The sequence below is a fragment of the Podarcis liolepis genome (assembly GCF_965112155.1).
Source record: "Podarcis liolepis genome assembly, chromosome: 14".
Lineage (NCBI taxonomy): Eukaryota > Metazoa > Chordata > Lepidosauria > Squamata > Lacertidae > Podarcis > Podarcis liolepis.
Window position 1 is genome coordinate 51,557,159 of NC_139569.1, and position 16,681 is coordinate 51,573,839.

The 16,681-nt window shown below is 45.3% G+C and overlaps 1 protein-coding gene across 2 annotated transcripts in view; it reads right to left on the reverse strand.

Moving 5' to 3' along the window:
- ENTREP2 (endosomal transmembrane epsin interactor 2) overlaps positions 1-16,681 on the reverse strand; it is a 190,445-nt gene that overhangs the window by 107,950 nt on the left and 65,814 nt on the right. For both annotated transcript variants that reach the window (XM_083475764.1, XM_083475763.1), the window contains exon 2: positions 219-275. In XM_083475764.1, the coding sequence (XP_083331890.1) occupies positions 219-275 (57 nt within the window). The remainder of the gene's footprint in view (positions 1-218; positions 276-16,681) is intronic.

The window sequence follows — 16,681 nt, forward strand, 5'->3', positions numbered from 1 at the left end:
CCGCTCCTGCTCCACCTCTAGGACTCCATGAGGGATCCATTTAGCTAATGCAACAAATAATCACTGACTGACCCATCTGGATTATCCTCCATGAATCTGACTCATCGCCTTTCAAATGACAATATCATTTAATGGGACTATGAATACCACAAATTAGTTATGCACCATGCAAAGATTGACATCCTTTATTTTATCTAGACAAAAGAATTTTTACTTACCACAAGAGAGAGAGGCCTTTTCCATGAGACAACTCCGATCAGTCCAGAGAGCAGCACCTGAAATTATGCCAGAAGGGTTAGCTGAAAGGCAAAGGGAATGTCTGCCATTGAAATTAGCAATTGTAGTTGGTCCCATCTAGACCACCAGAGAAAATGCAGTAAGAGTAAATGGGGGGGGCAGCCAACATGGTGCCCTACAGATGTTGTTGGACTACAACTGCCATCATCCCTGATCACTGGCTGGTTTGGGGACTAATGGGAGTTGGTCCAACAACTGAATGGCACCACTTTGGCTCCCCCTGTGTTCCAATAAATGTGGTCTTTAAAATAAAAAAGTAGTGTACCTAAATTGATCATTTTTATTTTGAAGGAAAAGCAACCACAGGACTCCAATCCAGAACATGCTCCTGAACCAGATCAGGGCTCCTTGCCAGTTTCTCTCAGCTGTTGGTCCTTTACCCCCAAGGTGCTGTTTCCTGCAAACAGCACCTTTGAGGGAGAGAACAGCCAGGGTCGACTTTAGCAGGAAAATAATAATAATAATAATAATAATAATAATAATAATAATAATAATAAATTTATATGCCACGCACCTAACTGGGTTGCCCCAGCCACTCTGGACAGCGCCCCTCAAAAGTAGTAAAATTAAAATACGACATCACACACTAACAACTTTTTTGATTATGTAACCATGGGACAGAATTGCATAAATATATTTGGCTGGGGTCCCCCCCTCTCTTTGTTGCTTTTGTTTTATTTATGCATACAAATCCTTATATAGACATTGGCATAAAAATACTGGACTTTTTATATCATTGGTCCATCTAGCTTAGTTTTGTTGATTCTGACTGGAAGGGGCTTTCAAGGATTTCAGGCAAGGATATTTCACAGCAATACTTTGAAAGAGTAGGGCCTGAACTTGGGACTTTCTGTATGGAGAGCTTGCACTTTACCACTCAGAGGAGGCCAGTCACTAGAGCAAGGTGGGGCAGAGTTGTACCATTATTTATTTGCAATCCCAAACCCAGATCTTTATCCCATCAGTCCTGTGTCCCCCAGAGCCATATTAATACATTTCCTCTTGTAGGACACTCCATCCATTTCTGTTGGCATGAGCAGAACTGGAAAAAAATCACATGACTCATACAACATTTCCAGCATTTCTCTTTAGCATCGATCATCACTTAGGTGCCCATTGCTTAGGTTTTTAGGGGAGAGATGGGCAGAAAGCCAGAAACAGTAGACTCTGTCTCCAGGGACCCCCAGCTCTCTCTCGCATTAGCTGCCTTGCCCATTACCCCGCCAGTTCCAATGGTTGCCAGCTGCCACTTGAGCTATGACATCCAAACACATGTTTGCATTCTCTCTTACAAACCCACATGAATGTGGTGGCTTCCACATGAATTGTGTGGGTAGGTGGGTGCATGGGCACACGTGAAACCTCACTGAAGGTTCAGAATCAGAACAGCTAAACTAAGATATAAAGAGCAAAAAAAATTACTTCCAGACTTGTTTGTAATCACTTAAGCATCTGGGTGTATTAAACAGGACAGGCTATTATTAATGGCAACCTGCTAAAAGGTAAATACATGCCTGGCAGCCCTTGTTGTAGAAAAACATGTAGAGATTAAAAAATGCTACAATAATACATTTATATCAAACTGTTTTACAAAGCAGAGGTGTGTTAGAGAATTCGTTGCCCTGCAAGAGATTAGCTTTCATGCTCTGGAGCCGCACAAATTCCAGAATTTCAACAATCATTGTGCTGGAAGTTTAAGGCAGTCACCCAAGAAAAAACGTGTCAGAAAACTCACTTCCCTATTTGTTTCCTAACACCTCAACATTCATAAATTTCCAGCAGCTTTTCAGGGAATGGATGAGGGCTGGCAAACAGAGCAGAGATTTGGACTCAGGGGCTAGAGGAGTTGAAGCACAGCGCAGAGTGTTGACAATCACCCTACAGGTGCCACCACCCAAAGGATAAACTCCCAGCGCAGGCTCGTCTGTGGAGGGTGTTCTGCAGTGTCTGCCTGCAACTTTCGCACAAGCTATCCCTTATTACCGAAATGTTACTGCATTAATGTAGATTTCTGGATGACAGCCAAGTCAGAGAAGAGCAGAGAATTTCTCTCTGCAGTTAATTAAATTTGCTCACATAGCTAGGAGAGCCTGTTATTACTGTTACGATAACGGTCCCAGGGTTGATAATCCTGTAGCATTGCAGCATTGCTTTCAGGAAGGTGAAATGACAGGGTGAGGCAGTTCAAGAGAAGGCAGGGCAGCTACATACTCTCAATTAAATAAGCGCTCTAGCTGAAAGTGTAAGGTCATATTTAAAAAAGAAAGGAGAGCAAGATAGCAGGCAAAGAATGCTAGAGTGTGTGAAGGTGTGTGTGTTCTCCCTCTTCCCCGAATTTCACGCTTCCTATTCCTACAACTGAAGAGATGCCAGGCAAATAACAGTCTTCTCAACCCCAGGCACAACACTGGCCGACCTTGCAAGACCATTCTGCAAAGCAGCACTTTATCACATTTTCATGGCTATCTGATGTTTTAACCACCCTCTTGTATGTATATGCAGAGCAGCCGTTTATGCAGAAGCCTTTGGGAGAACCCTTTCGGATAACAAATGCTTTTGCATTCTGAAGGTTTCGCCTCCTTCTCCAGAGCTGGCCTGCCATTTAGCCAAGTGATAAAATACTTTCAACTGACAGCAGTCAAATATTTTATGAAGCCATAACACTTAAAGAATTGGCCCACTGCCCAGTCAGCACAGCTGCTTTCAAAAACGGATGTAAGTTTTTGTTTTTAATAGTTTCTGTTACTTTGCTTTATTTCTGTTTTTATTTAATTTTATCAACCAATTGATTGAAATATATAATCACAAACCCTTTTGTTTCAAGACAAATGTCAGAGAATAATATACCCTGACACCTACCTCCACATTGTCAAAATTTATACTAAATTTGTAATAGAATCATAGAATCAAGCAGACACACTGAAATCAGTTGATGTAAACTGACCAAATTTTAAAACAAGTATGCATCAGTGATTTTATTTATATATTTAGCACTTTCTGGAAAAATGACACAAAAACTTTATATGGCCAGAGGGGGGAAAAGGCTCAGATTTCCATGGCAGACTAGTGACAATTTAAATTTTAATCTCTCTCCTTAAAGGCAGTTAGTTCCCTAAAGCCTGTCAGAAGAGAACAGTCTTCACCTGCCGGCAGAAGGACAGCAAGGAGGGAGCCAGTCAGGCTCCTCCAGGAAAAGAGTTCCAGAGTCTGGGAGCAACCACGGAGAAGGCTCTCTCCTGAGTCCCCACCAAACATGCCTGTGAGGGTGACAGGACTAGGAGAAAGGCCTCCCCTGAAGATCTCACAGCCCAGGCAGGTTCATATGGGAGAATATGGTCCTTCACGTATCCTAGACCTAAACTATATAAGGCTTTAAAAAGGGATATAGAAATAAATATTTATAAAATGCTATTCACAAAAATATACCAGCACAGTTTACAACAATCATGCAGTAAAAAGAATACAAAAGTTAAAAATCACAGCTCAACCAACTGATAGACTTGCTAAAGTACAAATAAACAATAAGTCTACTCTGTTTTTGACTTAGTTGAAAACAGCTCTCTCTATATTATTCATACTCAGAGTAGGCTCATTGAAATTAACAGCCATGGCTAACTTGGGTCTATTGATTTCAGCCAATCTATTCTGAGTAGCTTAGCTGGTCACAACCCTCCCTCTCCCTCTCCCTCCCCCCCCCTCTCTCTCCCTCTCTAGTTTAAATTTCACAGCACTTTGCTTGTCTGCTTTTGTAATTGGCAAAACTATCAAACCTGTTGATAATCAAAGCCTATTTTCCTTATCCTAATAATATCAATGCTTTAAGCATGCTTGACCATCATTTCCCCAATATTTGACCATTCAATTAACCAAATCATTTTTGGATAGAATGCCCTACCCTGTCCTTCAAAGATTTCCCCATAGAATTAAAGTGAACTGTTAATTATAAATTGAGAAAAATTGGTTTGATCTGCATCATAAAGTGAACCCAACTGATTCAGCAGACTTAAATGCAGATTGGAATGCAGCTATTAATCGGATCTTGCAGTTCTCTGAATTTTGCAATATAATTTCAGTTCAAAATAATGCACACACAAAATGTGTATAATCATCACAATTATAACACATAAAGGCTTGACATATCTCACTTTGCATCTCATGAGTCTATCTCATATATTAGTTTCACCTTTTAAGTTGAATTACTGAAATAAATGAACTTTTCCACGATATTCTAATTTTTCGAGTTTCACCTGTATATAAAATATAAGTATAATGTGTATTGTAGGTGGAAATTAAGTGAAAAGCCCTGAAAAACAAAATATGCATATTTTAGAGACAGAATGCATTCAGGAAGTACATTTTTGGGGATAGTATGCATGATTTAAGTGTAATTTTTATATTTAAAAACAATCTACAAAAAACAACAAAACAGACTTGTGGCTGAGCACACACAAAAGTGACCTAGACTAGAAAGAGGCTGATCCGTTCATTTCTACTTCCAATTCAAATGAAATGTTTCCTACATCCTGGTGTACTGCCAGAAGGCACCCTTGTCCACAGCAACTGCACTGGCATCTAACCTTTGAAATATCTCCCAGGAGTCAGCAGTCCAAGACAAAGGATGGAAATTTTTGAATTAATGGGCTTTAGCATCACTGCTGACAACAATTATGGCAGAGCAGCAGTGAAACCAAAATCTCTCAGGACTGAGCTCAGAGCTCCCATTAGCAGGCTCTCAAACAGCCCCGTGGAAAATCAACACTTGCATTCCGCTTTCAGTGCCATAACCAGGTCACACTCCGGAGGCCTCTGTTAACCCTAAGGCTTCACATTCACATCACTTACTGCACAATTCCCAACAGGTTTTGAAAAAGTTTTTTTTTTTTAAAAAAAAAAAGACCTTCAGGGATGGTGCCACTGGAAAAGCATTCTGAACTTGCAGCAAACAAGAAGCGGGTCCCACTGATTTTATTGGAACATACTTCTTGGTACATATCGTTCCAACTGCAGCCTAAATTGTGAAGCTTCAGGTAATAAAGTTATGCATGGCAGGGAGAAAGTGAATACAGTGGTGCCTCGCAAGACGAAATTAATCCGTTCCGCGAGTCTCTTCGTCTAGCGGTTTTTTCGTCTTGAGAAGCAACCCTATTAGCGGCTTAGCGGATTAGCGGCTATTAAAGGCTTAGCGGATTAGCGGCTAAAAGGCTATTAGTGGCTTAGCGGCTTAGAAAAAGGGGGGAAAGCGAAAAAAATCACAAGACTCGCAATACTTTTTCGTTTTGCGAAGCAAGCCCATAGGGAAATTCGTCTTGCGAAGTGCATCGAAAAACGGAAAACCCTTTCGTCTAGCGGGTTTTTCGTCTTGCGAGGCATTCGTCTTGCGGGGCACCACTGCAGAGAAAACTTTTTCTCCCTCTCTCAGAACACTAGATGGTCACTAGCTTGGATGGCTTTAAAGAGGTTTTTACAAATTCATGGAGGAGGAGAGGGCTATGGATGGCGAAGAGCCAGGATGGCTCTGCCTTGCCTTCTGAATCCTAGGTGCTGGAAGCCACAGGAGGGGAGAAGGTTCTTGTGCTCTAATCCTGCCGGAGGGCTTCTCACAGGCACCTTAGTGGTCACTGTGATAACAGGATGCCCGACCAGATGGGTCACTGGCTGATCTAGCAAGCTCTTATGCTCTTAAAGTCAGACTTTCCTAGCCTGGTGCCCTCCAGGTGCTGCTGGACTACAACTCCCAGCGTACCTGATTGTTGGCCATATGCTGGGAGTTGGAGTCCAACAACATCTGGAGGTACCAGGTTGTGTCCTTGAACTGCTGCAATACCTCTTAACTCGCCTGGATGGAGGGTAGAAACCTCTCACTAGCATGGCTGGAAGTTGGCCCACTCTGCAAAATGAAGTGTTATATCAGTTGCTCTGGCCACCACTTCATTTACTTATTTACAAAAGTATTTACATGCTGCCTCTCTTAAAATACCAGGATGGTGCACAGCAATAGAAAACAATTTTTTAAAAAAACTTTCAAACAATGGCCCCACCCACTTCTTGCCCCAGTCCTTTCACTCCTCTCTGCTCAAAATGCGTCTGTCACTTCTCACTTGGCCAAGTTCTGTGCAAGCAAAACCCACCAGGAACTGACCCCAGACCTTTTACAATTTTCCTCTTTGGTATTCGTGACATGTCTATAACTTTTAAAAAGTTGCTGCTTGTTTTGTTTTGTTTTAAGCTACTTGGATTCATCATGCACCTTTGGATAACGTGCTTCATGTGCTTCCTTTGTCTTTTCTTTGTCTTTATTTTGCTCTCTTAATGATGGTCATCAACATTTATGATAAAATATTTGATTGTGGTTTGTTGGTGGCTGTTTAGATGCAAGCTTCCCCTCCCTGCACATTTGAGCATTTTGCTAGAAATCTTATAAACCTCTGCTATGATTCCCTTTTATTTCCCTAAACTATGCTTTAGCCATCTTTCCTTTTTTCTAAAAAGAAAAAGCTAAAACCTGCTTCCCTCTGCAGCTGTTCTACATACACACTGCAATGCCAGTAAAACTATCCAGTTTTTGGCCAAAATAATTGAGAACACACCATTTTCCTTCTGAAATCCATGTTTGCCTTCTCTGCTGTAAAAGTTATGAGGTGCTATTGTCTCTTCTTTCCTCTTTGTTTTCTACATTTTCTCTTGCAGCCAAGAAACCATGACATTTCCCCCGCAAAAAAGTATTTGTTTTTACAGAACATTAATTCTATTATGCACACACCAAGCTTAATGAAAATGCTATCAGAGTATAATTATGCAAACTCATTTGCAGAACTACGTGAACTCAAAAGCTTATTGGATCACAATGTAAATTAGCAAAAGTATATATACTGGGGGGGGGGACATGTTTACATGTACGTATGCAAACAGACAGTCCCCTCCTGACTCCCATACAGATGTGGAACTTTAACACATACAGCCCTGGTGGATTTTCAAGACAACCTATTGTGCTGTTTTATCCAATTTACATAATTGCCCCACACACAACTACAGTGTGGCAGCAGCCCCACAGGTTATGTTTGGTCCAGATGGGCAGCCTATGATCCAGGAAATGAAATGGTAAATGGTTGCTGAAGTAGAACAGTGTGGGAAAACTGAGATACAGGAGGGGAAATGGCAGCCACTGAGTTGAGGCTGATGAGAGTCAGGATCTGGCAACAAAGAATTATGCCAATAAGTAAACATGAAGGGATGGAGCCAGGAATTGAACTGAAATGTACTATTTCAACCTTTGCCAACCAGGTAGCCTTCAGTAGTTTTGGGGAACTGCAGCACTGGTTGGGGCTGATGGGAGCTGTACTCCAAAACATCTGGAAGCCACCAGGTTGGCGAAGACTGCTCCAGAGCCAGTGCTGCAAAGGCTGATCTAAACCCAAAAGACCACAGTCTGGGGAAAGACTCAACCTAAACAGAAGCACTTGGCCACTCTTCCTGGTAAGGGAGACCCAGTGACCAGCCTGGGAGGATGTGGGGAGACCAGAGGCTCAGAGGATTTCTCTGCTCAAAGAGATGCTCCAAACCTCAGCCTGGGTGGCCTACCATGCTCTCTTCCCTTGTCCTCGGGGGGGGGGACGGGACGGGGACGGGACCTGCTGCAGCTGAGCTTAAAGCCCTGGCAGGGAGCCATTAAAAGCCCTGTTTGTTATCAAGACCTATGTGGAGTCTCAATAACGCAGTCAAATTTCAACAGACAATACATAGCTCCTTGTGCCCTGGGCTGGTTAGGTTTCTGTTTGTAATAAGCTCATCTAAGCAAAGTCCCACGTGAAGCTAGGTATTCTCCCTCAGACAAAAAAGCCAAGTAACCAAGGGAGCTCGGGACAGGGGAGAATTTCATTTGGGCCACATTTCAAAGCCAACTGACTTCAAAGTTCTAGTCAACAGCATAGCTGTCAACCTTCCCTTACTTGGCGGGAAACTCCCTTATTCCAGCACCGTTTCCCGCTGCAATCCCAGATTGTTGATATCCCGTAAATTTCCCGGAAAAACCCAAGCAAAGTGCTTTTCTGCTTTTCACCTCCTTTAAATTGTGTACCTTCTCTGTACTTCCAACTCCCACTTCACATTCAGCTAAGAGTTTGTGATAGCTTGTGCCCTGTGCTCAAATACTGATGGATCCAGACAGTTGTTAATGTCTTCACTGTGGAGGCCAGTTTGCTATATATACCATTTAGTAGTCTTCCCTTAATCCAAGGTCTGTAACCTGAAGCGTATGTAACCTGAAGCATATGTAACCCGAGGTACCACTGTACTGCCTCTTCTCCACCATGTGGACTAGCACCTCACACAATTTTACTGAAAGGCTCAGAAGCTGCATGTCATCTCAAAAATTAGAACCACCCAGATGTGCCCTGAAAATAATGAGAAACTGGGGGAGTCTACACAGAAAAATATGGGACAAGGGTGGCGCTGTGGGTTATACTACAGAGCCTAGGGCTTGCCAATCAGAAGGTCGGCAGTTTGAATCCCCACTACGGGGTGAGCTCTCATTGCTCGGTCCCTGCTCCTGCCAACCTAGCAGTTCGAAAGCACGTCAAAGTGCAAGTAGATAAATAGGTACCAATCTGGCGGGAAGGTAAACGGCGTTTCCGTGCACTGCTTTGGTTCGCCACAAGCGGCTTAGTCCTGCTGGCCACATGACATGACCCAGAAGCTGTACGCCGGCTTCCTCGGCCAATAAAGCGAGATGAGCGCCGCAACCCCAGAGTCAGTCACGACTGGACCTAATGGTCAGGAGTCCCTTTACCTTTACACAGAAAAATAACCTGTCAATGTTATACCCATTTTGCAGATGGTAAGCAGACAGTGAGCAATCGGAGCTCCTGCCTCCCAAATCTTATTCAAAACTCTCCAGCAGTCATGTGTTTTTCATCAGACACCCCAAGGTCTCAAACATTTGGATTCAGACACATCTTTCTAACAAGCTGAAATAATATATGCCTCTAAGGCCATTGCTGGGCAAAGCAATTCATACATCATCACATGCCTAATATCATATGTGCTGCTTGAATAAGTGCTTCTTTTTATCTGTCCTGAATCTTCCATCATTTGGCTTCGTTGGATGTCTACAGATTCTCTTAACACTAAAACCTGTGCACAATGAAGCTGAATGCTGAAAGATTCAGGACAGATAAAAGGAAGGATTTCATCAGCATAAACTACGGAACTCGCCCCTGCAGGAGGCAATGGTGGCCTCCAACTTGGATGGCTTTAAAAGAGGGTTGGACAAATTCATGGCTATTAAAAGCTACCAGCCATAACGGCTATGCTCTGTGCCCATGGCCAGAGGCAGCAAATGCTTCTGTTGCTGGAAACTGCAGGAGGGGAGACTGCTTTGTGCTCAGTTCCTGCTCAGTTCCCCCTGGGGCATCTGGCTGGCCACTTTGAGAACAAGATGCTGGACTAGATGGGCCCCTGGCCTGATCCAAGAGGCTCTTCTGAAATTCTTCTTCCTTTTCAAACCTAAGATCTGGAGTGGGGCAAGGGTGGATAACAAGCAGACTTCAGTCTTCCTCAGCTCTACAGCGCTTTCCCCCTAGTTTTCCTCCTACTCTCAAATTCCTTCCTCTCTGTCAGGGTTCAGCATTGTCCAGGTATGGGAGCTGGGTTCTCCCGAGGGAAATAACAGAGGCACTGGCAAAGTGCTGTATATGAGACTCCTCAAGAGAAAGAGAACTGAATGCAAGATCAGGGCCAGCCGAGAGCCAGGAAGGGGTGCAGCCTCCGCTTCCTATAAAGGAGAGACCAGGAACCTCTGGCCTGTAGGCCAAATCGGATCCATAAGGCTTTTTTCTCCAAACCACACCCTCTCCACACGTGACATCATATGTGGCATCACGTGTGTGCTGGCATATGGCATGTGCCAAATATGTGCAGCTCCCTAAGCATGTAGGTTCGTGGCAGTGCAGCTTGTGCTGGAAGAAATTCAGCCAGACTCCAACTCTTCAGTCAGTTGAGTCCTTTACTGACAGGTCCAAAGAATTAAGGCAGCTTCATTATATACACCTTGTACAGACTTCCCCTAGATCCCTAGCAGAAGATGCAGGCTTCAAATGCAAAGCAAGCGCAACTCACAGCATACATACAGCACAGAGTTCAGTATCAATCTGGCAGAGCTTCCTCTCAGCAAAGCAAGAAGGAAATGTACAGCCCCCTCTTAATATACCCAAGAATGACCACACCCTTGGCCGGCTGGCAGGTCACAGTGACCTCCTAATCACAAGATCTGCAGGTGCAGAATAAGGGAAGCACCCACCCACCAGACTTATCTCAACAGTGTGGGGCTGGATGACCACCAGGCTTCCTGTGGAGAACCTGACTGCACTCCATCCCTGCAGAAAGCCAGCCTGAAGTCACCACCCATTGGCTGATTGGGTGCTTTGAAGTCCCATGGAGCATCACTTGTCATCACTGTGATGGCAGGTGATTGACAGGTGGGTGGTCCTACCAACCAGTAAAATTTGGGGTATCGGTAGGGGCTGTGCTTTTTTCCATCCAGAACTCACAGGAACTCGGTCCCGTCACCTCTCAGGTGGGCACTGCTGCCATGATAAGAGCAAGAGAGGGGCTAATGGTGAGTTCCGGCACCTCTTTTTCTACAAAAATAGCACTGGCCTGTTCCTGCTATATAAGCTGTCAGTCTTGGCTGTTTCACTGCTGAAGGAAGAGCAAAAAGTCTTCCTGATCTGGGGAAACAGACACTTTGAGCTCCTCATCTTTATTTCACTATAACACCTTTCAACTTCCTTTTCATGGGCTGCCTGCATCCTGCCATCATAGGCTTTGACCCTTGTCCCTTTTCGTGCCTCCTCTGCCCTCCTCTCTAGAGCCATGTGACTGCCCTGCTCTTCTGTAGGATCTGAGCAGTAGCTGAAGACCCTCCCTGCCTGCCTGACCTCTTGTGACATCACAAAAGCTCAGCCAAACAGAGACTTCACTATCACCCCCATGAACTCCCCAGTGCACTGTAATTGGGACCAATTCTCTTCTGTCTTGGGTCCCCCAATATGTCATTGGACTACAACTCTCATCAGTCCTGACTGTTAGCTGAGCTAGTTCTGGATAACAGGAGCTGTAGCCCAACAACACCTGCAGATTCCATGCTGAAAAGCTCTGATCTACAGTAGATGAGCAGTGATATTGCTCCACTCACTCTCATGAAGCCGGACATTTCATCTTTGCTTGCACTGCAAATGTAGCTCACTCATAACAAAAAGGAAACTAAACCTACCAGCAATCTTTAAATCTTCTGCTCTGACCTTGAGCTCCAAGATAATGTCCCGCTTTGGAGAGGACAAACTCCTGTTTATCGAGGTGAAACTTACAGGGATAATGTGAAGTGGCCTTTCAGAGCACCAAACAACCAAGCTTTAATCTAAAAATCTTTAGAGGACAAAAGGCAAAAAGCAAGAGAGAACAATCTCTTTAGATGAGATGAGACTCAGGAGGTGCAGTACTTAGAAACAAATCAAGAGGCTGCAGCTTTAAGGGCTCTTATCTTGGGGTGAAATGCTGTTTAAGAACACAGGTGGAAGAGAGAGATCAAAAAGCCCAGGAAATGCTGTTTCTGCCAACACAAAAAACACTAAGGTTTTTTAACACAAATCTTGCAAGGTGACCAACCAAGCCAGGGAAACTTACGCCACTTTTTTTACAAGTAACATAGAAAACATTATTTGCATCCATGTGGATGGTTTGAAATGATATTCATGGCATAATGTAATAAATGTTGGGCCTGCCCTCAGCAACCACCATCTGAAGTGGAAAAGCAATGTATCTGAAGTGCATTTGCTGTGGTTATATTTTCATACATCATATGACCTACTGCAATGTTAGCAATGCAGGTCAAGGAGCCACACTCCTTTTTTAAAAGCCCATAGAATTATATAATTGTAGAGTTGGAAGGACCCCAAGGGTCACCTGGTCCAACCCTCTGCAATGCAGGAATCACAATTCGGACGGTCCGCCCCCACCACTTAATGGATCCAAATGGTTTCCAGAGCGTGGTAGGGATGCTTTATCCCATGTTGATGGCCTTTCAGCTGCCCTGGTGGCCTGCTGGATTGTGGAGTTAACCAGGGCTATCGACTTGTCTGGCTCCGAAGCACCCTCTCCGATTGCATGGAGCCCGGACAGCCCCATGGTTTTCTTCAGAGCTGAGGGCAAGGAAACAATCGCTGAGACAGCTAGAGTTCCGGTGGCAGAAAACTCATTCTGAATTGGACCGGACATGGGTTAGTGCTCAATGTCGAGCCTACCAAGTGGCGATAGCGACGGCGAAGAAGAATTTCTTCACCGCCTCTATTGCATCTGCAGAAAATAGTAGCAGGAGACTCTTACAGGTGGTTCACAATTTAATGGAACCACCTTTACCATCGGGGCCTTGTAAAGACCCCAAGATCTCCTGCAATGATTTGCAAAGCTTTTTTTGCAGATAAAGTTGCTCAGATTCAGAAGGAGGTAGACACCACTGTGGGAGCAGGGCCAGGGTGGGAGAGTGCTAGAGCCCTGTCTGGTCAAGTTGCATGGAATCAATTTCAATCTGTTACCCCCCGAAGATGTGGCCAGGCTGCTTGGACTCGTGAAACCAACCACCTGTCTCCTTGATCCTTGCCCATCCTGGCTAATAAAAGTAAGCCGGGAAGGGCTGGGCAATGGGCTCTACGGGGTGGTGAATGCTTCCCTCTGTGAGGGAACATTCCCAGATCCGCTGAAAGAGGCAGTCATTAAACCGCTTCTTAAAAAAAATATCTTTAGACCCGGCCAGTATGGCCAACTATCGCCCAGTCTCAAATCTTCCATTCTTGGGCAAGGTGATTGAGCAGGTGGCTGCTGAACAACTCCAGGCACGCCTGGAGGAAACGGACCATTTGGATCCCTTCCAATCGGGATTCAGGCCTCATCATGGGACTGAAACTGCCCTGGTCGCGCTGATCTCCAGCAGGCTAGGGACAAAGGTGAGAGCTGTTTCCTAGTTCTGCTGGATCTCTCAGCGGCCTTTGATACAATCGACCATAACATCCTTTTGGACAGTCTAGAGAAGCTGGGAGCTGGGGGCACTGTTATAAGGTGGTTCAGCTCCTTCCTCCTGGGCCGTGTCCAGAAAGTGGGGGGGGGATGAGTGTTCAGACCCCATGGCTCTCACCTTTTTTTTACCTTCTACATGAAGCTGCTGGGGGGTTTGGACTGGGTGTTCATCAATATGCAGATGATACCTAGCTCTACCTCTCTTTCAAATCGGAACCAGTGAAGGTCCTGTGCGAGTGCCTGGAGGCGGTTGGAGGATGGATGGCAGCTAATGAATTGAGGTTGAATCCTGACAAGACAGAAGTACTGTTCTTGGGGGACAGGGGGTGGGCTGGGGTGGAGGACTCCCTGGTCCTGAATGGAGTAACTGTGCCCCTGAAGGACCAGGTGTGCAGCCTGGGAGTCGTTTTGGACTCACAGATGTTCATAGAGGCGCAGGTCAATTCTGTGTCCAGGGCAGCTGTCTACCAACTCCACCTGGTACGCAGGCTGAGACCCTACCTGCCTGCAGACTGTCTCGGCAGAGTGGTGCATGCTCTAATTATCTCCCGCTTGGACTACGGCAACACACTCTACGTGGGGCTACCTTTGAAGGTAACCTGGAAACTACAACTAATCCAGAATGTGGCAGCTAGACTGGTGACTGGGAGCGGCCACCAAGACCACACAACACCGGTCTTGAATGACCTACATTGGCTCCCAGTATGTTTCTGAGCACAATTCAAAGTGCTGGTGTTAACCTTTAAAGCCCTAAATGGCCTTGGCCCAGTAGACCTGAAGGAGTGTCTCCAGCCCCATCGTCGAACCCAGACACTGAGGTCCAGCTCTGAGGGCCTTCTGGCGATTCCCTCACTGCGAGAAGCAAAGCTACAGGGAACCAGGCAGAGGGCCTTCTCGGTAGTGGCACCCGCCCTGTGGAACGCCCTCCCATCAGATGTCAAAGAGATAAACTACCAGACTTTTAGAAGACATCTGAAGGCAGCCCTGTTTATGGAATTTTTTAATGTGTGACATTTTAAAGTATTTTTAATCTTTGTTGGAAGCCGCCCAGAGTGGCTGGGGAAACCCAGCCAGATGGGCAGGGTACAAATAATAAATTATTATTATTATTATTATTGTTAATATTATTATTATCCAACCTCTAAAAACCTGCTTAAAAACCTCTAAGAAAGGAGAATCCACCACCTTTCCAGGGAGTCTGTTCCATTGCCCAACACCTCTTACTGTCAGAAAGGTCTTCCTGATGTTTAGTCAGAATCACCTCTCTTGTAACTTGAACCCATTGGTTTGGCTCCTAGCCTCTGAAATAGAAGAAAACAATCTTGCTCTATCCTTCACGCGACAGCCCTTGAGATATTTGCAGGTGGCGATCATATCTCTTCTCAGTCTCCTCTTTCCCAGGTTAAACATAACCAATTCCCTCAACTGTTCCTTATATGGCTTAGTTTCCAAACCTTCTTGGTTGCCCTCCTCTGCACATGCTCCAGCTAGTCAACACCCTTCTTAACACTGTGGAGCCCAGAACTGGGCACAGGACTCCAGGTGTGGTCTGACCAAGGCAGAATGGAGTGGTACTATTACTTCCCTTGATGTGGACACTATACTGTATTTTTGTTGATGCAGGCTAGAATAGCATTAACTTTTTTGTTCTTTATAAGAAAAAAATGCTATGGGCACAAGCTGGCAAGAGATAGAAGGTGCTACCCAAATATATTTGTTATTTGAAAATCTAGGCATGCAAAAACAAAACACAGAGACATATTTCTATGGCTAACAGCTCATAATAAAGACTTTCAGCCAGAGGAAAGGCTGAAAGATAACCACAGTTCCAAAAACTGGAGCAGCAGGATGCAACAACTCACCAGAAATTTTGAACGTTTTTTAAAGGCATCAGGCTCAAAACGTCCCAGCCAAACAAACACAGCATCATCCGGACTCGGCTTTCTTTCATTTACCTACTGCAGACCTGAAAACTAATCTCATCCTAATTGCCATGGAAACAGATACATAGACACGAAATCCCTGGGTGCTCCTCAGGAACAGGACAGTTGAATTACCTGCACGTTCACACAGCTGCCAGAGTTTATTAACAGTCTGCAGTTGGAGGATTTCATTTTAACTCCATCATTACCTTTGCCTTTCCCCTCCAAGTCAATAAGCCTGGAGAATTTGAAGGAAGCTGTGTGTGCTTTGAGTCAAGCCTTGACTGATGGAGCTTTGCAAGCACTGTAGTGCAATGAAGAACACAGGGAAGGAAGTGGCTTGGCAAGGCAACTTGGCCCTACCCGTTCCAAAGCCAAATTTAGGATCATTCCTCTTCCCGGAAACATGAAGGCCACAGTCCCACAGAGGCAAAATGGTAAACGACTGCCTCCTTCCCCACAGACCCTCTTGGCTGCAAAGATCAGCAGAATTCCTCACAGGCTCAGAGGAGCACCAGCCTAGGAGAGGGCCTTCTCTGTGGGGGCCTCTAAGCTGTGGAACTCCCTCCCCACAGAGGGGCACCTGGCACCATGTGGCAGCAGCCAGTGAGTGGGTTGGAGGTACCTACCTGCTTGCCAGCAGCAGAGAGTGTGAGGGGGCAGTGAGGTCAGCACTGACCTCCTCAATCTGGTGCTTGCACCCCACCACCCTCCCTTCCACCTCACCACTTGTAAGAACATCACAAGAGCCTGCTGGATCAGGCCCATGGCCCCTCTCGCCCAGCATCCTGTCTTCACAGGGGCTAACCAGGTGCCTGTGGGAAGCCTGCAAGCAGGAGCGGAGCACCAGACCCCTCTCCCCTCATTTGGGTGGCCCTGCCTGCCGGGATGGGTATGCTGGGGAACTCTGGATCCTGGTCATTGGCACCTTCTGGGCTTTCATCTGCTTTACTAATCTAGGGTTTCTGTTTCAATTGCCATCACAACAGGTCAGAGAATACAGTCATCTGTTTATGCTAGCATTAGGATTCCAAAGGGTAAAGCACCACCGTCTCTTGCAGCAAATGTAATCACCCTTAAAACCTACTGCAGTCAAGAAGCCTATTTGCAAGTAAATCCAATTTTAGCTCAAAAAGCCAAGCACACATACACTGTTATTTTTTGGCCCCTTATAAATCAGTTGGGTATTCTGCCTGGGATACGAACATTAGTGGTAAAAGAGCATAAACCAAGGGAGAGTTGGAAGCCTTGCAAGTCTCTGCAGGAGAGGGACTGTCAGCAGCAACCTGGGTGTGGTGTTTCTAGGACTCCCTTGCTGTCTTGGCTGTTGCCAGGAGGTGGGATATTGGGCTAGTCCACACTTCCACATGCCCCATGCCTAGAAAGTACGTGTCCCA